The sequence below is a fragment of the Prionailurus viverrinus genome, chromosome F1, assembly GCF_022837055.1.
Source record: "Prionailurus viverrinus isolate Anna chromosome F1, UM_Priviv_1.0, whole genome shotgun sequence".
NCBI lineage: Eukaryota > Metazoa > Chordata > Mammalia > Carnivora > Felidae > Prionailurus > Prionailurus viverrinus.
This window is the reverse complement of record NC_062577.1, coordinates 63,477,005-63,502,547: the sequence shown is the minus strand read 5'-3', so window position 1 is coordinate 63,502,547 and position 25,543 is coordinate 63,477,005. Positions and strand designations below refer to the sequence as shown.

The window sequence follows — 25,543 nt, the reverse complement described above, 5'->3', positions numbered from 1 at the left end:
TATGGAGGGTTTTTACCTCTTTACGTGGTTGGAAATAATTAAAATAAGAAGTGTTTCATTCAACATTAAAGTTGCACGAAATTCAAATTTCAGTGTCCATAAATAGAATCTTATTGAAACACGTACACGCTCATGAATTTGCGGGTTATTAATAGCCCTTTGTCTCTACAACAGCAGAGTGAGTAGTTGCAACAGAAACTACATGGCTCTCCAAGGCTGACGCATTTACGATTGGTCTGTTTACAGGGAAAGCTTGCCAATCCCTTGTCTAGATAATAACACTGTCATTGTTATCGACACCTCAAGCTGCTTTGATGTAATTAATTTATTTAGAAAAACAAGCAAATTTTGCTCTTCTGGCTCTCCACCTTGACTATTTCTTGCATTCTAGACATCTGAGACAGGCTTTTACAAAAGGGACTGTTTCCTGAAGAGATCACATAAGAACAAGGGACTCTGAGAACTGAATGACGAATAGCTTCAGGGGGATGGGACTCTGTCTCCTGTCTCAAAATAGATTCTCATATAAAAAGAAATCGTCATTCTGTGGGGCAGCAGAGAGAGAGGGAGAGAAAGAGAATATTGATTAGTCTGGAGATGGTGTGTGTACTACCTCCGAAGCAGCTCTTTTATAAACAGTACCCCAAACTCTAGCCCTCGGGGCTCACTAAGTTCCTGACACCCAGTACCACCCACGCCCTGCCCAGCCCTGGTCACGGGTCCACAGTACTTGGCTTGGATCTGTTGTTCCAGGTTGTGCTGCATCCGCGTTCCCAGCTGGTGGAGCTGGTCCCACTGCTGGGCCAGCCCGATGGTGCTGTACTTGATGTCCAGGACCAGAGCCTCTTCTAAGTTGTCTCCCAGATCCTCAATCTTGGTCAGCTGGCGCTTCATGGCCTGAATCTCCTTCTGTTTCCGCTAGAGAAGACCGACAAAAGGAAAGAGCGGTCACACAGGGTAGCTCTGAACCAGGCGATGGTAGAGAAGCTTAAGAAGCTGATGGGTTTGGGTTTCCCCTGCCTGCTCCTGAATGATTTTCAGGCATCTTCCTGTCCTCTTTGAAAAATGAACTGCTCAAGAGGTCCACTTCTGTATTCCTCATTTATGCGATGGTGGGAAGGTTAAGTGATGGGACGTCTGTCATTCTGGACATCTGCCATATAGAAGTCTAAGAGTTAGCAGTTACGTGCTGCAGGAGAGAGGAGTAGCACCTCCAAGGATGCCTCGAGAGATGCTCTACATTCAATCGTATTATTTTCCCATGTCAAATGACAACAGAAATTGGGGAATGCTCCAGATCGTAGGCCCGGAGCTTCTGTATCTGTTCTCCTTTTTTTTTTTTTTTTTAAGTTTATTTTAAGTTTATACCTCTCTCAAAAATAGAGAGAGAGGAAAAAGAAAGACAAAGAACATGCATGTGCACAGGCACCGGGGAGGAGCAGAGAGGATCTGAAAGATCTGATGGGGACAGAGGATCCGAAATGGGCTCCAAGGCGAGAGCAGACAGCCCCACACAGGGCTCAGACCCACGAATCCTGAACCTTGAGATCATGACCTGAGCTGAAGTCACACGCTTAACTGACTGAGCCATCCGGGCACCCCGGCTCTCATTCGTAATCATCATCTTAATCATAATGATGTAGGCATTATGAACTCCATTGTACAGATACAAAAACTCAGGTTCAGACATTGAAGTGAACCGATGTCCTTGTCCATGAAGTGTCAGTCAATGGTTAGAATGCAAATGGCGGGCAGGGTTGGGACTAGAACCTTAAGCTGTTGACCTTCAGGCCCGGAAATGTACCTAAAAGTACTACTAGGGTTGCCTTTAGGTTCACGTAAAAGTTCTCCCGGTTTTCCTGGCACTCCTTGTAATTCTGGCAACATCCTCAGCTGATGCTCAACATTACTTACTTTATTTGCTTCCAACTGGGATTCCAGGGTTCCCGTCTCTTTGAGCAAAGACCTAGTTAAGAAGCAGAGGAAAATGTTACTCATAAAATCAGAGGTCAAGATTTCACCCAGACGGACTGATTCTGACAGCCTACGTTTCTCTACCTCTGTATCTTATTATAATGGCCTCTTCAGAATGAATTTTCACACCAGATTTTCATGAAACCAAACCTTTCTGTCAGCTAGCAAGTTGCTGGACAGATGAGAAGGGAAGGAAGGTCTGTCCTCATTCTTCTGTGCCTGTGAGAAGGCTGCCGTAGTCCCCCTGATTCTTACTCTGGGACATACCCTTAACCTAACAAGGGCAAGTCTCCCCCTCGGGGGGTACAGGGCAGGATGATATACCCTGTACTTCTCTTTCCACCCCATGCTTCCACGTAGGTGCCATCTCAATCTGATGGTGACAATGGCAAAGATGCCCCATGCTGAGTCCTCCGTTTGCCTCCAGAATATAACAGACACATCTATGACAAAACAAACACGGTAACACAAAATACTGACCCATCCAGAAAATAAGCCCTGGGTGTGCAGGTCGGGAGCAGCGATCAGAAGAGAGAAAAGAGAAACCACGTGTTAACATGGATGACTTCAATGATCTTCTTTCCTCAGATCTAAGAAATGTTCTAAATCTTCTGTAACCAGAAAAGAGGAACCTGTTTTGCACTGTCCCCAGAGTCTCGCCCCCTCAGAGGAGCCTCTGTGCAGCTCCTCCTGTCCTGGGATGGAGAAGAGCTCAGGTGTCAGGTGACCATGCGAGGTGTCGGGGACACACTGCTGGGGGTGGGGGTGAGGGTGGGTGGGAGGAACCACACCAGAGGCAGAGGATGATGCACTTTGCTTTCTCTGCCCTCTGTCACATGAGTTTCGGCCATGACACAGGATTGCTTTCTGCTCATTGTCTGGTTTTTCCTTGCTGGGTTTGTGGGAGCAGTCAGTATATATCACGGACTGTCGAAACCACCACTTTGACCACATTTCTGACACCCCTGCTGGAGACAGCCTACAAACCTTGACATTTATGCTAACGTATTACACCTTCCGAGTCTCTTCTTTTCCAGGTCATTTGCCCCGGAAGATGTGACAAATGTTATTGTCATGTATAGGACATTCTGCATTTAATAAAAGCAGCTCGCACCTATTATCTCACTGATTTTCACCACGACTTCTTTTTAGCTATGGGGCAGCCTGAGAGCTTCATAGCAGGTGTTCACAGTAGGCTCCGCCTTTGGTCGTGCCCATAAATACACACGTGACCTGGAGCAAGTCAACTCGTCTACTGATCCCACACTTGGGGACAGAGATAATCGAATCGGCTCTGTGCACATTTCAAGGTCTCTCTGAGAGTTAAGGGAGATGACGGGTATAGAAGCACTTTGTAAAGTGCCAACATAAGGGACTGCTATGGTTTTTAGACTTTAATCACAGGCAACGGGGGAAAATGAGAGTATCAAGGAGAGAACATGGAAGGCAACACGACGGGCAGTGGCACGAAATTCTCGTTTCTTGCTTTTGCACGGACTGACTTAGAAAACCATCAATTCCAGATGAAAAACACAGACAGGATCTGGTGACTTTAGAACACCATAAATCCTGTAGGACCCCCCCCCCTACTCTCCTCAGACACGCATTTCACCCCGTGGTGACACAGGGATCATGGGTTTGGGGACAGCACCACGCACCTGGTCTCCAAGATCCACTGAAGGAAGGCACTGGCGTTCTGCTCAAACTCCTGGCACATCTCAAAGTTCTTGACCTGTCTCTCCTCCTCTTTTTGTAGCTCCTGCTCCCGTTCCTAAACCCCGAATCACAGAGAGAAGAGTGAACGCTGAAGACCTTTCTTTGCAGTAAAATAGATGCTTTGTAGCTATTCTCAGCTGCACATCTTCCCCTGATCTAACCTGTCTTCCGGAAGCATGTAGTACGTGCTCCTATGTCATCCCACCCTCTCCTCGCCCCCGAAGGAGAAGGAAGCTCCCATGATGCATCTGTAAGACCAAGCCCAGTAATAAGCTAGTAATAAAGGCAAATCATCTTTCTTCTCATTTGTTTTCTGGGTGAAATTTTCATTTAAATGAACATAAAAGGAGCCTTTTAAGGGAAAGCAGCCTTCCTTTAGGGAAAGGTAGTAATGAGAGTTGCCATCTAAAATTGGTGATATTTTCATGAAATTTTTCTGCTAAGCTTTTTAATATCTTCTCCAGTTTCTATGATAAATGTCATTATAGACAGACAAACACAAACACATTAAAAAAAAGGCACTTTAGAGGTATGTATAAAATGCGTGCCTTGGATGGGGGAATTCTAGAGACTGTGGACATATATACGAACCTCGTGAACTTTCCATAGCCCATTTTTTTTAAATGTTCTTATTTATTTTTGAGACAGAGAGAGACAGAACATGAGCAGGGGAGGGGCAGAGAGAGAGGGAGACACAGAATCCGAAGCAGGCTCCAGGCTCTGAGCTGTCAGCACAGAGCCCGATGCGGGGCTCGAACTCACGGACCGTGAGCCCTGAGCTGAAGTCGGACGCTTAACCGACAGAGCTGCCCAGGTTCCCCTCCATGGCCCATTTTTACAGCCACCTCCTGGAACTTGTGTTCACCTCCCTGAATCACTGCTCACCACCCGGAGGCATGAGAGTGTCTGAGCTCTGGGGCGTAGGGGTATACCTTACTGTGGATATATTTCCAACATTTTCTTAGATTCCATTGCTGTCCCAACGTGGTTATTAATAGCATCCTTTCCTTCTCCAAAGGCCCCCAACTTGTATACTAAATTAGGTGGTCACGCTCGCCACAGCAAAAGAATGTCTCTGCCGTGTGCCGTTACCTTGATGATGTCATGTAGGTGCTTCCAGACCTTCTCCAGCACCTCCATCGTCAACCAGGTGTAAGGGCTGGAAGGCACGTCCAAGGCCTTAATCTGCTGGTCCAGCTCCAGCAAATAGTTGAAGTCCGACTGGGCCCCCACCAAGGAGGCCAGGAAGGTCTCCTGGTCCTTCTGCAGTTTCCGTATCTCGTTCAGGGAAACACAGTGCACAGGCTCTGACAGGTCCTCCTTGGCGCTCTCACACCAGTGGTTGAAAGCGGAAGCCTTGTGTGCAAATTCCATGAACAGCTCCTCAGCCTGCAGAAGAAAAAGTCACCTCCATCTTGCCCGATAAAACCCCTCAGCAAAAGAGAAGACTGAGGATATAAAAAAGAAGAACGCCCATCTTCAAATATTAGGCGGGTCAGCAGCTGTGGGAGGGAAGAACGGAAACCACCGAGCACCATGTGCTCAGCAGGCGGGCAGGCGAGTTCGAGGCCTGGCGCCCTGGTTGAGAGTAGCCGAGGCCTCCACTGTCTGCACGTAAGGAGGCAGAAGGACTCTTAGCATTGTTTTAACTCCGAGAGTCCGAAAGAAGCGAGGGCCATTTTCAGCCATACGATTTCACAATTTTTTTTTTTTAATTTTTTTTTCAACGTTTATTTATTTTTGGGACAGAGAGAGACAGAGCATGAACGGGGGAGGGGCAGAGAGAGAGGGAGACACAGAATCGGAAGCAGGCTCCAGGCTCCGAGCCATCAGCCCAGAGCCCGACGCGGGGCTCGAACTCACGGACCGCGAGATCGTGACCTGGCTGAAGTCGGACGCTTAACCGACTGCGCCACCCAGGCGCCCCTATTTCACAATTTGTTATTCTGAAGTCTGTGCTCCAGTTCTGCCTGTCACACAGGGAACATGCAAACATCAGTGTTACATGAATGCATGGATGAACGTTTGAATAAGCAAATCATTTATGGGCTAGGCCAGTCTATCCACACCTCTCTGATGTCTCTTTGTCTGTACTGAGTTCTTTTCCTGCCTTCCTTCTAGAACTTGTTCAGGGCTCAGCTCGTGCTTGAAGCCCCTGTTTAAACCCAGCTCCCACCCTTTGGTCTGTACCCTACTCCTAGGTTACTGTCTGGCGTTCTCCATATGCTCTCGACGACTCTGAATTCTCTGAATTTCTGAACAACAGCAATAGCATGGATTGTTCCAAACACTGGTGATCAAAACTAGTTTTGGATTTAAAATGTATCATAGATTTGGGGCACCTGGGTGGCTTATTCAGTTGGCCATCCAACCCTTGATTTCGGCTCAGATCATGGTCTCGCATTGTGGGATCAAGCCCCATATCCAGCTCTGTGCTGACAGAGTGGAGCCTGCTTGGGATTTTCTCTCACTCCCTCTGCCCCTCCCGCATGCTCTCTCTCTCTCTCCTTCCCTCTAAAATACCCACATACATACATACATACTCAGCAGTTTATACGTCCCAAGAGATTTATCTTAAGCAAATATGAAAATGAGTTTTCATCCCCAAATATGTTGGTTAAAGAGGAAAAAATTGGCCTAAATGGAAGGGAGATTACAAAGGTACTACACCATTACATCTTACCCTGTACTCATTTGGGCAATGTATATGCTAAAAATAGACCAGTACAGAGAAATTGACTTGGTTCCTATACAGGAAATTAAAAAAAAACCTATGAAGTATTTCGTATTATTTTTGTAATATTATGGATCACCTGAGTATTTTACAAAGATTTTATAATCAGAAAATAAAATAGCAAATCTCTTTGCAGTTCAAAAATTAAGCTAAATAGAATCAGAAGGTAAAGCATCTTTCTATCTAGAATGCATATATGTGTGTAAAGTTGCCCCCAAATTGATTTAATTTTTCACTTAAGATTTATTTCTGTAGGTTCCATACCAACAGAGTAGTTAGCTAAGCATCCAGACTGACTGATTTTTGTCCGTGCGTCTGTTTCCTAATTCCCCTGCCTGCCTTAACTTGCTGCCTGGTATAATACTTATGGCCTAGGAGTGCTCAGTAATGTCACTGACCATCCTGACTTCCTCTTATTATTGGTATTTTTTATGATCAACATCCAATACCTTAGCGGCCACCACTAGAAAGAACGTTTTCATCGCTTATACCTACATAGAACTTAGTGGTTTGCACTGCATTTTCAGATCCATTATCTCTTAATAGTCATAACAGACCAGCAGGAAACAGTCATAATATGATCCAATTTCATAAATGGAGGAATCAAAGCTCAGAGATGTTAAGGGACATATACAAGGTCTCCCAGCCAAGAAAGATCAACACAAGGTGGGAACTCAGGTTTTACTGGTTGAGTGCTCCTTGTGTCTGGGCTAGAGGAAAGCCCAAGGACAGCCTTACCTCCCGCCTGTCAGTTTAGTTCTTTCAAACACTAGGACCTTTCACCCTTTGACCCACCTACTTCTTCTACTACATGTGCCTGGCTTCTCTCTCAAGTCAGCTGGACAACTGACAAGTCAGTCTTAAAAGAAACAAACAAACACACAAACAAACAAACAAACACCACAACCTATCAATCTAAAAAAAACCCCAATAACTTCTTGTTCAGTAAGAATGCCAGGGCGCCCAGGTGGCTCAGTCGGTTAAGTGTCCGACTTCAGCTCAGGTCATGATCTCATGGCTGGTGGGTTTGAGCCCTGCATTGGGTTCTGTGCTGATGGCTCGGAGCCTGGAGCCTGCTTTGGATTCTCTATCTTCCTCTGTCTCTCTCTCTCTCTGTCCCTTCCCTGCTCATACTCTGTCTCTCCATCTCTTAAATAAACATTAAAAAAACTAACAAAAAATTAAAAAAATAAGAATGCCTTCCTGATCCTTTCCATGCACTCACTAAAATGTCTCTAGATTACCCAAACAGGGTTTCCAGTATCTATTTCTGGATTCCATGGCTAATAGAATATACAGATAGTGGACGACTGATTATGGCTCATCTCTCTCTCTCTCTCTCTCTCTCTCTCTCTCTCTCTCTCTCTTTTTACCTTCTTTAGGGGAAGCTGCTTCTCCAGCAAGTTCTGTCTGTGGGCTGCAGAGGCTTCCAGCAGCTCCCCCCAGCGCCTCAGCAGGGCAGCATGGCGCTCCTCAATGGCTTTGGTCTGGCTGTGCTGAGCGGCCACCAGCTGGTCCTTCAGGTCAGTTATCTCTGACAGCCTGTCTTGCTGGAAGCTCTGTAGGCTGGCGTCCAGCGTGTCCTGGGAAAGACCCAGACAGAAGCTGTGAGTGGAGATACAACCCAGATTCCCGGGGCCAGTCACACCTGGGTTCTACCAGATCTTTTATCATGGACAAGACAAGGTCTAGGAAAGGATTAGAGTGATGACCAAGCAGAAGGAGACGTAACTTCAAGACTTAAGTGAATGTCTGTGGTTGGAAGTATGGCTGAGTTTGAGTGGATGTGTGTTTTATAACCAGACCTTAGGGTAGGTGTAATATTAACATTAAGGGAATACGGGAGCATGGGATGATCTTCCACATTTTTTGAGTCAAAACTAAACGCTTCCTCCAGCTCACATCCTTTCTAAGACTCTTTTGCATCCTCTGTTAGGTTTCGTGCTCTGATTGGTAGCAGACAGCGCACTATCAGAGATCTTGGAGGTATACACACCGACAACAGACCTCTTGCGGGGCTCAGTTAGATCACGATTCATGGTGTGTGTGTGTGTGTGTGTGTGTGTGTGTGTGTGCGCGGTGTTGAAATCAACATCACAAAGTTCTGGATACTGAACTTCCAGATTTAATAGGGTGGCTTGCATATGATTAATTCTCCCTTTGAGAATAACTATAACTGCTGGATAAAAGCACAAAACATCAGCTGTTTGAAAGAGAGCAGAATGCAACTCAGGTAACGACACCTCAAAGGATCAAAATTCTAGAGAAGAGGAAACAGTATTAAGGTCAGAGTAATATTCTCTGTCACCTTTCCCTATGACATGCAGGCCGCACAGGCCAAGAGGTTGAGGGCAATGCAGCTGCTCTGAGCTCTTGATAATCTCAGGAGGCTAAAGAGACAGTTTCTGGGGAATTGGGCAGCCAGGGTGGAAAAAGAACTGCAGAAAAATAGGTTCGATATTCTGTCTGTTTTCTCCTCCAGGCGTCTACAGATTCCTAAACTGCATAGGCCAGGAGTCCTAGAAGCCCAGCAGAAACAGTAGCAAAAAGTCAAAGATGCCAAGTAGGCTCCTTGCTAATCTCACAGCGCTGAGTTGAAAACACAAAGAGGGGAAGCCCCCCTGAAAGGCGTTGAGTTAAACCCTTGAAAGGCCTGAGTAAGAGCCAATGAAAAAAAGGCAAGTCCCCACCCCCAAAAATGAAATTATGTCTCGTATCATTTCAGTCCCTGACCAAAAAGTAGGGGTTGGATGGGGGATGGAAGTGTTAAATCATAAACATAAGTAAATATTCATCAGTTACATTACTTTAAATGTATATAGACTCGGGGTGCCTGGGTGGCTTAGTCGGTTGGGCGTATGATTTTGGCTCAGGTCATGATCTCATGGCTCGTGGACTCGAGCCCCGCACCAGGCCCTGTGCTGCCAGCTCGGAGCCTGGAGCCTGCTTCGGATCCTGTGTCTCCCTCTCTCTCTTCCCCTCCCTCGCTCACGCTCTGTCTCTGTCTCTTTCTCAACAATAAATAAACATTACAAAAATTTCAAGTGTAAATAGACTCACCGCTTCCAACAAAATGATCAAATTAGATAAATAAGGCAATCCTCACTGTGAAATTTATAGCAGACAATCTAAAATACAAAGATACTCTGCACATCCATGTTTATTGCAAAATTGTTTGTATTAGCCACGATACAGAAACAACCTGAATGTCCATCAACAAATAAACAGACAAAGAAGATGATGTGATGTGATGTGATGTGATGTGTGTATAAAATGGAATATTATTCAGCTGCCAGATGGAAGGGAATCCCACCATTTGTGACAATTTGGATGAAACTTGAGAGCGTACATTAAGTGAAATAAGCTAGACAGACAAAGACAAACACCACTTGATATCACTCACACGTAGAATACAGAAGGGCTGGACTTAGAGAAACAGAGCAGACGGGTAGTTGCCATGGGCTGGAGGGGGGGGAAGATGGGAGATACTGGTCATAGGATACAAACTTCCAACTAAATGATTGACTAGTTCTGGGCATCTCACGTTGAACACGATGATTACAGCTAACACTCCTGTATTATACACCTAAAACTTGTTAAGAGAGTAGATCTGAAATGTTCTCAGAAGAGGCAATTTTGTGATGGGAGGCAGGTGTCAGCTACAAGGCTAATCATTTTGCATTCTATACATGTATCAAATAAACAACAAAAATTAGAAAATATAAAGACATAAATGTAAAAAAGAAAACAACCAAAGGATAGAAATATGGACTGCAAACACTAAACAAACAAACAAACAAAAACACTGGTACTCTAGATTGTGAAAAAGTAGACTTTAAATCAAGAAATGTTATTAGAAAGAACATTTCAGAATAAAAAGGATTCAGTTCATCAAGATGACTCATAATTCTAAATGTCAACACAACCTTTAACTTAGCTTCAGAATATATAGAAATAATGGAGCATTTAAGCAACATGATTCACAGCCAAAACCTGACAGGTAACAAAAAACACTGCAAAGTACACATTCTTTTCAACTGGACATAGACTATTCACCAAAACAGACTATTTTCTGGATGTACACCAAGCTTCTAAAATAATAGAGGGTGTGTTTTTAAAACAAAGTAGAATTAGACAAGATATAAATGTCAAAAAAGATAGTAAGAACATTTCCAAGTGTTGGGAAATTCAGCTAAATACAATATGGGATAACCAATGGGTTAAATAAGAAATTAGAAATGACAGAAGCATTTTAACTGAGTAAAAATAACAAAAGTAACATATGAAATTGTGAGGTGCTGCTAAAACTTTACTTACAGGGAAAGTCATATCCTTTTATCAAAATATTAGAAAAGGAGTGGCTAAATATTTGATAATCTAAATAAATATCCACCTTGAGAATTTTTTAAGAAAGAAGTTAATCCCAAGGAAAGGAAAAGAAAATGAGAAAGATATAAAAAGGCATGAGTGGGATAAATATCCAAAGATATAACAGAGAACAATAAAAAAAACCCCTAAAGCTGGTTCTCTAATAAAAATGATGCACACCCAGCGGCAGCAAGACTGAGGGGAGGGAGAGAGAGAAAAAAACTAGCAAATTATGCATATGGGGAAGAAAAAGAGGAACAATATTGCAGGTCCTACAGACAGTAAAACCACAGAATTGGGGAATGGAATAATCCTAGTGTTCAGCTTCCATGCACGTGGGCTGTGGTCACCATGGGCACCTGCCCACAAGCAGCCCTGTCCTTACCTGCTTTGCCAGGAGAGCAAGTGATGCAGTGAGGTCTGTATCATTGCCATTGGTGTTCAGACTTGCTTCCTTCTCAGCTAGAGAGCAAAGACGATTAATTAGAGGGGAAACATGGTTGCTCTTGAATCAGCTTTGGTAAGGAGAAAAGGAATATTCCCTACAAGCCATTAGAGAGCCTCCTGACTCTGGGAGTAAGTCATTTATTGGAATATGGGAGCAGTGGGGGGCTGATGGGTGGTCTCTCTGGACTTATGCAGTGCAGCCCTGACTGAAGCTGAGCTGGGACCAACACTTCTGGGTGGTTTGGAAGACAAAGGAAAATTGTTTTTAACTCATGCCTGATCTGCAATCAAACACGCTATTTTTTTTTTAGAATGTTCTGCTATAGCTCTGCCCTTCTGAATATCACATGCGAAATCACCAATTCCCCAAAAATGTGTTTTATGGAATTCTGGTCCTCAGTCACCCCTCAGCATGTTTTTGTGTGTGTGTGTGTGTGGGGGGGGGAGGGATGAATGTGTGTGTGTGTGTGTGTGTGTGTGTGTATGCACACATGCATGCACATGTGAGTGTAACTATGTCCAGAAAGGGTAGGAGTGAGTGATGAGGGAGCATCTCTTTTCTCACCGGAAGTGAGAAAACTGCAGAATCTTTCTACCGATGAAATTTACCAGCATTTCTCACACCTAAGGACCTTGGCCTTCACATGCCATACCTATCCAGGCCTCCACCACATCAGCCTTCCAGTTGAACTGCTGAAAGTCATAATCATCTTCCAATTGCAACTTCCAAACAGCCATCGCCTTAGCCAGAGAAGGGATCTTTTCGGTCAGAGTCTGTATCTTGGTGGCTACCTTCTCCGTGTGCTGGCTTTTCTCCTGAGACACCAAGATGGGGAAGAGAAGGAACAGATACACATTGGTGGATGTCCATGGCTAGAAGTTGAATTCTTTAGTATGATAAAAAGGTGACATCTCTCTCATTACAGATACGTAACTATTCTCCTCTGGGTCGACTGCAGTTATCGTATTATTGTATTTTTCATCCGTGCCGGGATGGTTACTTCCACTCTAGCATTTAGGAGATCTTCTTGTGTGGGGCCACATGAGTGTGACTTTCTTAGCCAGAGTCCCCTCGGTTTAAGGATCTCTGTATAGTACTTAGATCAGTGAGAGTTCATAAAAACAAGCATTTATACCAAAGAATGATTCTCAAATTACAAAGGGGTTTCAGTGTGGTCCTCTTCCCTAAAGGCGCATGAAGAACTTCTTTACGTTTTTACAATACTCTATAACCAAAGCACGCGATACGATGTTTATAAATGTCTTACAGTGAGTAAGAGGGTCAACAGGGGATTTAAGGAAATCTGAGAGACATGCCTGTAAGAACTAGAAAAAAGAATTTCCAAAAAACAGCGACTGAACAGATAATTATGTGCTCAGAACAAAAATAAGATAGCTAGGAAGAGATTATTAAAATTCAATGTATGGGGGCGCCTGGGTGGCTCAGTCGGTTGGGCGTCCGACTTCGGCTCAGGTCATGATCTCACCGTTTGGGAGTTTGAGCCTCACGTCGGGCTCTGTGCTGACAGCTCGGAGCCTGGAGCCTGCTTTGGATTCTGTGTCTCCCTCTCTCTCTGCCCCTCCCCCACTTGTGCTCTCTCTCTATCAAAAATAAATAAACGTAAAAATATTAAAAACATAAAATAAAATAAAATTCAGCGTATGGTTTTAGCACTGCTCGTGATTCTGTATTTGGACCAATCCCTTTTGGAAAATGATCTTGGCCTGGAATCCCTGAAGTACTCACCTTATTTAAAATATCTTCTCCTTGAGCACACACATCTTGCACTCGGGTCTCATGGACGGCAAAGTCATTTTCCAATGCTTCGTGCTTCTTTAGCAAGCTCTGTGGAAATGAGTCCATGAGAATCGACACATCCAAGCCTGGACAATCTAACCCACCCATATTCTGACTCCCGTTGATGCAACTCACAGGAACGATTTGGCTACGCTAGGGGGGGCGTCCACTTTTTCCTACACAGTGCCACTAGATGCCTCCCCTAAAGCTCTCCACTTGCCAAAAAGGGCAATCCTACCAGAAAAGAAAGAAGTAAAAGAATACAGTGACACCGTTTCTAACTTACTAGGGTGAACGTAAGCTTTTCTGGACTTTGGAATGAGAGTGTTGGTCAAGGGAATACACACGGATTCCTCCATTTTGAAATGTACATAATTCCATGAAATGCTGTATCTCACAGAAAAAGAATAAGTATCATCCTATATTAAGAGTGGGCATAAAGGCAGGTAAAGAAGGTGCTGAGCTGTTTCGAATCTCAGTCTTGAACTTCTCTGGGTCTAACTGCTGCTGGTAGGATGGGGAAAGGAGTGTGGACAAAGCCCAGAAGCAGTGAGTCTCCTCCTTCTTTGTATTCTCCCGAGTGTTTTCCAGACAAGGCAGCCCTGCCCACCACCACCCTCCATCCGCGAGGGCCTGAGCTGGCTCGGCTGCCTCCTCCTGGTCCTGTCCCCAAAGCACCTGCCCACTTTTCCTTCTATACCACATACTAGCCTGGGCCACAGGAAGAAATGGATTTTGTGTGACTAACACGCTTTTTAACTGCCACATTTTTCAAACAAAAGAATTTCAGGATACAAGGTGTTCTTAGGCATGGTTATTTCTTTAAATACAAGATGCACTACACGATATTGGATGACTGTATATTTCATCTTTATGCAGAAACTGTACATGGAGATTGGATACTGATCCACAATATAAGATAGACTGATTTAGCCGTGTTTTACGTACACACAATATATGAAATAAAGTCTCTTTAACCCCATCTCCTTCCGTTTCCAATCTCTTTTCTGTGCTTCCCCTTGGACACTCTGGACAGCTCAGGTGCCTCACATCTAATTCATGCTTCTTTAAATAAAGTCTAGGTGTCCCTCCTTCAAATATATTCCTACGTCCTAAGTAGCCTCCTCAATGTTGTGTTAAAAGTTGATAAGGCCAAAGCTTAAAACTTAACTTTAAATATATCTTTTCTGGTTCTTGTAGTTGTAAGAAGTTGATCAGAAATATCTTCTCTTCTCCTCACATGTTAAACAAAGAGAGAATATGAGATTGGGGGCAGGAAATCTAAATCCAACGACAGGTAGGCAACTCTCTTTTCTTATATTTGCCAATCTATACGGGTCCAAGAACCCCCAAACCCAGAGGACCAATTGTTTTCTTGATAAAAGATGACACAGAAAGGCTAGGTAGATAGGTATCTTAAGGTAATGGTGAAGATTATTAGCAATAAATCCTCATAAAAATCTATTCCTGGAATTTGTATGTTACTGCAAAACTTTTCATTAAAACGAGTCTTTGAATGTGATGGTCTGAGTGTACCTATCGAAAGATCAAGATTGGCTGAATGGCTTTAAAAATGTGACCCAGCTATATGTGGTCTACAAAAGCCGCACTTCAAATAGAACAGCATGAGTGGGCGTGAAAGTGACAGGCTGGCCGGGAGGGACACCTGCGGAACAAAGAGCCACTGGACAGCCACAGGCACAAAGATGAACCACACCCGATGCCTCATCTCAGATGACAGTGAACTCAAAACAGCTAATGGACCTAAAATGAACACGTAAATCTCTAAAGTTCTAGAAAAAGACATAGCAGCTTTTCATGATCTTGGGCGAGGCCAAAAGTTTGCATTTTTGACACAGAAGGTCAACAGTTAAAGGAAACAAACATTACGCTGAAGAAAATAAGGCAGCAAATAAGCACACAAAAACTTAGCCATTAGGGAAACGAATATTGAAACCACAAGGAGATACACCACACTCCTATCAGATTGTGTAAAATAAAAAAAATGGTGACGGTACCAAATCTCGGCAAGAATGTGCTGGAAGGCGCCATCACTCACGCGCTGCCAGCGAGTGGGTAAGACGGTACAGCCGCTTTGGAAACAGTTGAACACTTTTATATTTTTATGCATACATACTTTTTTTTACAGAACCAAATATGCAGTGATCCTACAGCAATTGGATTCCTGGACATTTATGCCCAAGGAAGGAAGACTCACGTTTACATGGAAGCCCCTGCATGGATATCGATAGCAGCTTTACTCGTAACAGCTCCAAAGTGGAAACGACCCAGACACCCTTCAACAGGTGACATCCACGCCATGACATACCACCTGGCAATAGCACTGAATGAACTGTTGTCACACACAGCCTGAGCGAGTCACCAGGGAACGACGCTGGTGCGAGAGGCCAACTGCCCAAAGTTACAGACTGTATGCGTTCATCTATACAACATTCTTCATACGTCCAAAATTACAGAGGTGTAGGGTAGATTAGGGGTTGCCTGGGGTTAAGGGGGAGGCAGAGGGAGGACGGTGTTCTGCAAGGTGGTGACGGTGACGTGCTGCCTCTTGACTCTGTCAGTGTCGAAGTGCCGGCAGGTGTTACCACGGGAGGAAACTGAGTAAAGTGCACATAGGACCTCTCTGTATTACTTCTTACAACTGCACGGGTACCTACAGTTCTCAAAACGTAAGGTTTGATTTTGAAAAGCAAAGCCTTGGGAATGTTTGATACGAAAGCTTAAACCACTCATACATGTGCAGTGTGTGCACATGTCCCAGAAGACGTTCCAAACGAGAGGAGTTAGTGGTGGGATTTCATGCCACGTGCAGGTTTTAAGTTTTCCATCGCCAGTGTGAGCCTTCCCTTATGTCATCACGTAAGAGTGAATGAATCTCCACAGAGACTTCTCGGTAAATCCCTAAGTTTTAAGGCTACTAGGCGGAGACCTCAAGGTCCCAAGACTATCATTATCTTATGATCACCTTCTCAAAAGCTCTAAAACTCCATCTTAACTCAAGATCACATGGACCACTTGGTCATTTCTTTATTGGAAAACTCAATACTGTATTCACAAGGGTGTCTCTAAGTTGTAGAACTAGTCTACCTGCCAGGTCGCCCTCCTAAAATTTGATTTTCTGGAAAATGCAACGAGTGGCCAGGCATGAGAATGTTTCCAATTAACATTAGCATTTGAGGGAATCTTTAGGAAACCTACCTCTGTGAGGGAAGGCCTGTAAGCATGAAGGACTGAACTCACGAATCATGGGATTGAGACTTGAGTCCTGTGTTCACACCCGATTGATTCTGTGATCTTGGGCAAGTTGCTTGCATCCTCGGACCTTGATTTTTCATATTTAAAATTGGCAGGAGTACCCATATTTCCGTCATCGTTTTCTCCCACCAGGAGAACGATTCTTTTCATGGATGAAAATGTTGACTTCTTAAGAAAAGATTTAAATCAGGGGCATCTGGGTGGCTCAGTCGGTTGAGCGTCTGACTGGATTTTCTGCTCGGCTCATGATCTCACAGTTCATGAGATTGAGCCCTGCGTTGGGCTTTGTGCTGACAGCATAGAGCCTGCTTGGGACTCTCTCTCTGTCTCTGTCTCTCTCAAAATAAATAAATATGCTTTCTAAAAAAAGAAAGAAAATATTCAAATCCAAGGGAAGAAAATCGATCGTTCAGCCTGTTACTCACCTGAGTAGTGGCCAGTGTGTCCCCAGAACCCCCTCGGGCAACCATAGCTTCCTTTTCACTGATCCAAGCTTCTTCCTCCTCAGCATTCTCCATGAACTTCAGGTATTCTAGGGATTCTTCCAGTCGGAGCCCTCTGCAACAGGGCAGTGAACCCCAGTGAGGATGGGGAGAAGCCAGCACGCGGGGGACTATACTGAGCAGCACAGCCGCACGAGGCAGACGCACAGGACAATCTGATCTGAGCTCCTGTGAACAGGGGGAGGCCCTGACCCCAGAAGTCCTTTTCTGTGGCATCTCCTGCTCCCTGGGAGTCTTTGCTGCTGGGAGGGAGCCTCGTCCAAACACAAGTGCCCAGCTGGAGAACAGCGTCAGTGAGCTAAGGTCTCTTTCTATTCTGTGTGCTGCCTCTTATATAGTGAAGGCACCACAAAAAGCTAGATGTTTCCTTCTACTCCCCAGCAAGACACATCTTCCTACTGCCAACAGGTATGGAATTATAGGCAGAAGTTATTTGCTTTGGCCATCTGGCTACAAGGGAGGAAATCTACCTCTCGTTCTTTGCTTCCTAGGGGCTGCACATAGGGCCAAGGCTGGGAGTGGGGTGGGTCATACAAAGTAAAACAGACCCGGGGGCCACGGCCCGGTGAGAAGGATGGCTGGCATGTGGGGACAACCACGATAGCCGTGAGCGCAGGAGCCGGTGGGTGGCGAGGCCGTGGCGGTGGCAGCTGCCTGGCCTCTTCCCCGGGGCAAAAGGGGGCAAGCTGAGTGGAACACTGACATCCGGACAGGGACTTTGAAGATCAACAGAGACGGGGAGCTGGGGAGAGCAGCCAATGCTAAGCCCAATACCAACAATCCAGGAAGACAACGGCCTCCGTCCGATCCCCAACTCACCGAGTGCTGGCCAACTCTTTGAGCTTCTCCCATTGTTGAAAAAGATGAGTCAGGCGCTCCTGGATCTCCTCTCGCCCCACAGCAGCCTTGTCTCCCAGCCTCTCTGCCGCATCCAGAATGTTCTGAAGGACACACCCCCATGTCACACTACTCCACGGTCTCTCTCCCTCTGTCTCCATTTAGTCATCGTTCCCCCCAACGAGGTACCCAGCCCTTCCGACCCTCACATCATTTACAATCTCCAGTGCTCGCACCAGGCTACACTCCATGACCCGCTTTCTGGATTATTCACGGTCACAGGGTGACCCTGCTGCCGAGCCAGACCCAGACTTGTCTCCTTCCCTTATGGCTCGGCTCAAGTACAGTTTTCCCAGAGGTCCCAGCCTGCATCCTAACACCAGCAACAGTGCGTGGGGTGTTGAAAGTGCCCCTTCCAGGGGAAAACATGGGTCTCCGCACAGACCCCTTCTGTCCCTAGGGGGCAACAGGCAGAGGAGGGAAGAACACCTGTGAACTCCATGCCCAGCTCTCTGTGCGCCCGCAGGCCACCTCTGCGTGAGGCAGCCTCACCCCGCTTGTCTGCGGCACGAGGGAGGGCTTGAGATCGCCTCCACTCTTCCTACCTGGATGGTGGGTTCGTGTGCCTGCAGCTCCCCTGCCAGGCGCTTGTGCTTCCTCAGCAGGTTCTGAACGCCCTGCAGGTCCCTGCCGTAGTCCTGGGAGCTCACTCGTAACAGCTTCTCCCTGGGACCAAGGAAGGAAACCCCAAATGCAGTTTGGACGTGTGAGGCCATCCGAGAGCGAGGGTTTTCTAAGAGTGGGTATGTGGCTGGGGGGTGAGGAGGTGGTAAATTCCGGTAACCACAAAGGTATTTGGTGCCAGAGGCTTTCTGCCAAGCTCCCGGCTTAATCCAAACACCAGGGAAAGTAACATACTGGGGGCACCTGGGGGGCTCGGTTGGTTAAGTGTCTGACTCTCTTGATTTCGGCTCAGGTCGTGATCTCATGGTTCGTGAGATCAAGCATCTGACTGTGCTGACAGGGCAGAGTCTTCTTGGGATCCTCTCTCTCTCTCTCTCTCTCTCTCTCTCTCTCTCTCTCTCTTCCCTCTCCCCGTTTGTGTGCTGTCTCTCAAAACAAGTAAATAAACATTAAAAAAATAACGTACTGATCCCCACCGTACCCACAGCTGTAAGAGCCTTTCCTTTCATTCCCTTGCCTGCCTCCTGGCACACCTTTTCTTCTTTGCTCAAGAACATACGTTAATGATTGGTTTTCAAAAATATTAATACACACACATCAATGAAGCCATGCACATACCTGACTTTCATGGCTTTATTATTTTTGTCTACTAATATCAATAGTGAACTTAGGTAGAATGGGTGCAAAAAGTTGACACTACAGGAGTCACGGCAGTTGGATTGCTTCCAAGTGAACAATGTTTGAACATCGCCGCAAAGCACAAGACAGGGCTACGTAGACAAGATCATATTATCTCATTGCTTCTAAAGTTTTCTAAGATGTCCTCCATGCTGCCCTATATACAACACTTCCCTCTAAGTCATTGATTACCAGCGAGAATCAGCAGGTTTGTACAGGAGGAGCATGAGGAGGCAGGTTAAATGGGAAGTCGGGAAAATAATTTGATTTACTAAGATTTCCCCAAGTGTACTTTTTACAACGAAAGCAGAATTAGTAACCAACCCATGGCAGGTCCTGTGTCCAGTTCAGTGGCACCTTCGAGTCACAGGATAAACGGGGAATAAGGACAAGGATGTCGCCAGCTGAGTAAGCTGTAAAGGCCCAGCTGTCTCATTCTGACATCGCACACACTGTGAACCCTCTAGAACAAACACACAAGGTTTCTTGATTTTGTTCCCAGAGTGTATGTGAATTGCTCCCTACTTCTCCAAGCCGGTCTCCTTCTGCCTGCATCCAGTGAGGGAATTTGAGGAAAAGAAAACCAGTGTTAAATTTAGGCTAAGGCAGACATGATTAAGAAGTACTATCACTTTGAGAAACAATGACGCGTTTCATTTCAGCAGCAAATAGGAACCTGTTTAACAGATCATCTATTCTCCTGGATCATTCACACAGTGTGAGTTGGTAGTACATACTCTATCCACGATTCCTCATCGTCTAGATCCTGGAAGAACTGGAACAAGGCATAGGCCTCTTTCAGCGTCTCGTGGTGTGCAGCCGCTAAGTTCCGGACATTCAGGAAGCGTTCATTGACGTTATCCCTTTGCTCCACAATCTGGTCAACGTTGAAAGTCCCACTGGAGAGCAGATGAGTTGCTGATTCATTCAGGTCCTCGAGAGCATCCTAGAAAGTGCAAGGGTGCTCAGTGAACGGAACCCCACAGGCTTTGAGTACATTCTGGATTTCAACTACCACTGGTTCCTGTTCGAGGACTGGGTGGAACAGATTGCTTTTGAAGATAATTTGATGATACGCCCTTTTAACTCAGATGGGATAAGGGTAAAGACAGTAACAAGACTATATTCCTTAAACCGCACATTTTGCCTGGTGGTGTTCTGCCTTGCATTTTCCTCCTCTCCCCAACTGGAAAATGAGTGTGAGTGAGTGTGTCTCCAAAGAGGACTGTCCTCTTCACGGTAGTCCTCGATTTGGCAGATGGATCCATAGGAGTATTCAAGAACAGCTACGTGACCATAACGTTCCCAGGCTGGCCACATCGGGAACACACCCAGCCTGTTCTGCCTGTTTTTCTGCCCTTCTTGCGATGTCGATGTCGTGGGGGAATATCATCGAGTCCTAAAGATCTGGACTTAGAAAGCATTTGACTTCTTGCCCTTCCTGTGCATATCTCTGCTGCGAAATAAAATCGATAATATAAAATTCCAGTATGAGCAGTGTCCTGGTGGCTCAGTCGGCCAAGCTTCCGACATCGGCTCGGGTCCTGATCTCACAGTCCGTGGGTTTGAGCCCCACGTTGGGCTCTGTGCTGACAACTCAGAGCCTGAAACCCCTTTCGGATTCAATCTCTCTCTCTCTCCTCTCTCTCTCTCTCTGCCCCTCCCCCTCCACGCCCTGTCTTTCTCTCCTTCAAAAATAAACATTAAAAATTTTTTTTAAATTCTTCAGTATGACATTAATACCTGCCAACCTGTTTATCATTGCTCCCAAGACACGTATCTGCTTGATACTGGAATGCACTGGAATTCCCCATGGAAATTACAGAGTGCATATTTAATTCAACTTCATTGCACCTGATGTCTCCTTCTCATCTTTTTGCCCTCCGTAATTATGTAAAATAAACTTGCAGTTTCTTTCCAAGACAGATCGAATATGAGCTTTGGAAGATAGTGAGTTTATATGTGCGCATCGTTCAAAGGTAGACACGATAACTTTAGGCCCCTCTTTCTGGAGCCTTAGAATCTACAGTTGCATGATAATTGGTTAGCAGTGATCATTGCCACAGCTCTGCAGCTCATGAATTTGACCTGATGGTAATGACTGCTGGCTTAGGACACTAGACAGTTTTGGTCAGGTTTGCCAAGAAAGCGTTCCCCAACGGCCTCCTGAGATGAGGGAAGAAAGCCAGAAGCATTTGCATTCAGCCAACAGGACTGAGATTCCAACACCACCTACCTCTCGGGCCGACATCTCCGTTTCCAACAGCTGATGTTTCTTGAGCAAGTTTCCGGCCGAAGCCAAATCCCTGGCCTGATCTTTCATGGCCAGCAGTGTCTCTGCCTGGAAATAAAGGGATATGCAGCGAAGCTTCCAGATGAAGCCTGTCCTTAGGGAGAACAACATTAGCAACCATGTCCCCCAACTTTCCCCAAGAGAGTCAAGTTAAATCCATTTAACTGGCAACATTTACTAAGCTCCGTGCCCCCGCCCTTCCAGGTGCAATTACCTCTGAGAGCCAGAACTTAAAGTCCTGGATGCTTGTGTTGAACCTCTGTTGGCGACTCGCCTCATCGAGCTTTTCTCCTTTGTCAGCTGTTTTCTCAAGCAGGTAGTCCCACTGTCTCTGCAGTTCCTGCAGTTGTTTCTGACCCAAAGAAACCTGGGGGTTACTATGGTCTTTAGGTTCCCGAGTCCTGTGACAATGTGAAAGGCTTCGGTAGGGAGCTAGGAGTTAGGGCTTAGCCAAAGTCGGCCAGCACTTGAGGGCCATTTTAAGCCAGTCGTGCTCAATCTGGGTAAAGAACAGCAGGTGCTGGGAGGAAGTCTGAAGAAAGGGCCCTGGGTTGCTTCCACAGACTGATGCCTAAGTGGCAAAACCCTCGGCAGGAAGGATAGAAGACGCCAAGCCAGCACGATATCACTTGGGCATTAAGTCTGAGGCTTTCTCGGAGCCCTAGGTCCTGGGTTTGACGAAAGTGGTAAGGTCTGAGCCTCACGGTTTTCTCACTTCTTTTGTGTGGCAGTGGAGGGAAGACCGGTAACCACAGAACACGCTCCACATCCCGTCCCACAGAAACTCTGAAGCGGGAAGAGGCTTCTCCTCATGTGCCTTTTAGCCCCAACCATCCTGAGCAGAACCCTTACCCTCACGGTTTCTTCATTGCCATCACATGCCTGCCGCTCAATCAAAGAGTCCCCCAAGGTGAGGACTCCCTTCACCTGCTCAGTTCGGCCGTTGACCTCATTTTCAAAGGCCTTGTGCTTCAGGTATTTCCTCTGAAAGGAAATCACAAACTAAATCACCCTGGAATCTAGGGAAGTAAGATAGATACATTCTGGGTAAAAGAAAAGACTGAATGCGCCGTCATAACTAAGGTGGTGGCTTCTGAAGGACTCACCCCTTCACGTTAGACTCAGAAGCCTGCCGTCATAACTAAGGTGGTGGCTTCTGAAGGACTCACCCCTTCACGTTAGACTCAGAAGCCCCTGAGGGCAGGGCAGGGATCTCAACCATTAGGAAGAGTTGAGTGTTAGGGAGATACCCTGCATCCAGAAATCTGGGGATGCCAGAGTTTTCCAAGATTCCCATTTCGAACTTGCCTGAATGTTGGTGGGATCTTTGTAGGATTCATCACAGGCCGTGGGCAGCATCTCACCGATCCATTCCTCCAGATCCTCGAGGTCACGGTAGAATTGTTTGAGGTCAGCATAGTCACCAAGTTTTGTCTGCTCAGCAACCAGTAATTCTTTGAGAGCCTTCCATCTGGAGGAGGAGGCTAGGTCACTCTCTGCCCTCGACCCTCGAGGGCAAATGCCCAAGTGATATCAAGCTTTGATTCCATAGCCACTAATCTTGCCATTTGCCAAACTGTGCCTTCTCCTTTCATTATTTATAGACTGAAGGAGGAAGAGACTTCTCCTCAGGTGCCTTTCGGCCCCCACCATCCTGAGCAGAACCCTTACCTTCATGGTTTCTTCACTGCCATCACACGCCTGCCACTCCATCAGAAGAGTTCCCCAAGTTGAGGACTCCCTCCACCTGCTCAGCTCGGACATTGACCTCATTTTCAAAGGTCATATATTATTATTATATATTACCCGTTTTATTATATTGATAGGCTTAGTTGTCACAGAATCTCATTATTTTCAAATATGAGATACAGTGGTTAAATCAGGTATTTTTTTTTTGTTTTAAGTTACCTTCCATGACTTTAATTCTGTGACTCTCAATCAGAAAGGCTTCCAAGTGTCAAGACAGTTTCAGGCATTTAGAAACGAGAAGGACTCAGAGCGTGACCTCCATCCTCCATGCTAGCCAAGAGGTCCCTTCGTTCCATTTTCCTTAGCTCACAAAACACTTGCCCAGGCCTGACCTGTCCAGCACCCGTTGTAACCGAGCAGCAATCTCCTCCTTGGCATAGTGGTCATCAGCAATGAGCCGCTCCGCAACATTACCTAGCTCCGTGATCTTCTTGTCCTGGACAGAGGAGAAGAAAAAAGCCCAGATGCCTAGAGATTAGACCTCCGGGGCAATCCCAGAATCCTTCCTAGAAAAGAACAGAGACACCCTCTGTGGCTTCACACGACGGGGGGGAACCAGAGCCAGAGGGTACATGACTGCCACGAAGGTGGACTTAAGCTCAACAGGAAGACAAACATTAAGAATGACACTAAGATGGGCTCTTTAGTACTGAGCTCCCTTAAAGAACAGACTCCTCCCATGGCCATCGTAGAGGGTGAGTCCTGCATTGGGTGGGATGGTGGCATAAGCAATACTTAAAGTCACTTCCAATGCTAAAAGTTAGGTTTTAAAAGGCCGGGCTGGCAGTAAGACGTTCCGATGTCGTGTGTGACCTGGGTAAGACTAAGCCACGATGTCAAGTTGCCCTATCTACCTCAGAGGTTTCTGTAAGAAGCAAATGGGAATTAAAATATTTCTAAAGAAATAAGTCATACAGAGAAAGACAGATACCATACGTTTCACTCTTATGTGGATCCCGAGAAACTTAACAGAAGACCACGGGGGAGGGGAAGGAAAAAAAAAGTTAGAGAGGGAGGGAGTCAAATCATAAGAGACTCTTAAAAACTGAATAAACTGAGGGTTGATGGGGGAGGGGTGGGAGGGAGGGGAGGGTGGGGGGTGGGCATTGAGGAAGGCACCTGCTGGGATGAGCATTGGCTGTTGTATGGAAACCAACTGGACAATAAATTTCGTAAAAAAAATATTTCCAAAGCATGAAACGACATGTATGTATCGGTATTTCTGTTATTATTACTAACATTTATTATTGGAACTCTTAGATTGGTTGTTATTACCTGGGCATTGATTGCTTTCTCCAAATCATCCCGTTTCTTCATCAAGGCCTCCAGACTGTCTAAGGGGCCCGCTCTCTCTGACCTCAGGAAATTCTCTCGTGCCATCATCCAGCTCTCGGCCTGATCACAGCTCCCATGGAACAACTACGGGGAATTAAAGTAGAGGTTATATTCAATCCAGGGCGCCAAGGACAGAATCTATCCCTCTCCTACGATACTGATATAAGAGATGCCATAAGGGGTGCTTATATTCTCCCAAGAAACATTCATACCATGAATCTTACTTTTACTGGACATTTCCCTCTTCCCTGAAACCACATCTTATGTTTTCAAATAAGCTATAGTGTATATTTATATAGGCTCCATTCTCAGGGTGAGGTTTCCCTATGCTGTGCCTGGTGGATGCTGGCTGGTTATTTCTTTCGGACTGTCATAAACACTACCCTCACGGTCGTCAATGACCCGCTCGTACCTTCCCTCACTGGCTATAATCACTCCCTCTTCTTCAGCCTCAAAATATTCATACATTTTGTTTTATTAAGAATCACCTTACTGTGCTAGAATCGGCTGTCTACATGTCTAATTTCACTATTTAAGAAAAGGGACGTTATCTTACTAATCTTTCTGTCTCTGGGGCTTCGCACACAGTAGCGTAAGAATAAGAATCATCAACCAAACTCTCAACCAATGAATACATTATAATAACAATCACCCCATCCCATGCCAAGAGCTGACCCCCGTTTTGTTTGGCTCTTCTAACAGGGATCAGAGCAGAGAACACCACAATGATGAGAATACAGGGGCAGATAGTCAAGGAATGTCCTTGTGCTTATGGGGTGGTATGTCCGATGAAATGAGCATCTGGAGTAACCATGCACACTAGCAGAGAAGGAATGGTCTGAGGCTATCCTGCTAAACGGTGTGAAGTTTGCTTTACCTGCAACTCCAGACATTGATGCAGCATCTTCTTGCGTTGATCCCAAGCTTTCTCTAAGTCACCTTTCTCTTGCCTGACCGCTTCAAGCTTTTCTTGAATTTCAGGGCTGTCACGGTGCCCACTTCTTACAAGTTCTCCGCCGAATTCCTCTAAGGCCTGGAAGGTGGGAGCCTCAGCCTCCATGTCAGCATAATGCCCCTGTGTTGGAAAAGGGAAGAGACTGGTGACGCCAGTGACATCTCATCAAAGTCGTAAGATGAGGGAAGGTCGGGAG

General features: G+C 45.8%; 1 protein-coding gene across 2 annotated transcripts in view; it reads right to left on the bottom strand.

The window, feature by feature from the left end:
• Nucleotides 1-25,543, bottom strand: part of SPTA1 (spectrin alpha, erythrocytic 1) — a 65,808-nt gene that overhangs the window by 2,497 nt on the left and 37,768 nt on the right. For both annotated transcript variants that reach the window (XM_047840778.1, XM_047840777.1), the window contains exons 29-48: nt 25,270-25,467; nt 24,333-24,476; nt 23,390-23,493; nt 22,617-22,779; nt 22,161-22,292; nt 21,523-21,660; nt 21,252-21,356; nt 19,753-19,961; nt 18,259-18,379; nt 17,636-17,757; nt 16,739-16,871; nt 12,987-13,085; nt 11,893-12,055; nt 11,178-11,254; nt 7,798-8,007; nt 4,783-5,079; nt 3,633-3,745; nt 2,455-2,472; nt 1,915-1,966; nt 731-918 (exon numbers count right to left, since the gene is read on the bottom strand). In XM_047840778.1, the coding sequence (XP_047696734.1) occupies nt 731-918; nt 1,915-1,966; nt 2,455-2,472; nt 3,633-3,745; nt 4,783-5,079; nt 7,798-8,007; nt 11,178-11,254; nt 11,893-12,055; nt 12,987-13,085; nt 16,739-16,871; nt 17,636-17,757; nt 18,259-18,379; nt 19,753-19,961; nt 21,252-21,356; nt 21,523-21,660; nt 22,161-22,292; nt 22,617-22,779; nt 23,390-23,493; nt 24,333-24,476; nt 25,270-25,467 (2,786 nt within the window). The remainder of the gene's footprint in view (nt 1-730; nt 919-1,914; nt 1,967-2,454; nt 2,473-3,632; nt 3,746-4,782; nt 5,080-7,797; nt 8,008-11,177; nt 11,255-11,892; nt 12,056-12,986; nt 13,086-16,738; nt 16,872-17,635; nt 17,758-18,258; nt 18,380-19,752; nt 19,962-21,251; nt 21,357-21,522; nt 21,661-22,160; nt 22,293-22,616; nt 22,780-23,389; nt 23,494-24,332; nt 24,477-25,269; nt 25,468-25,543) is intronic.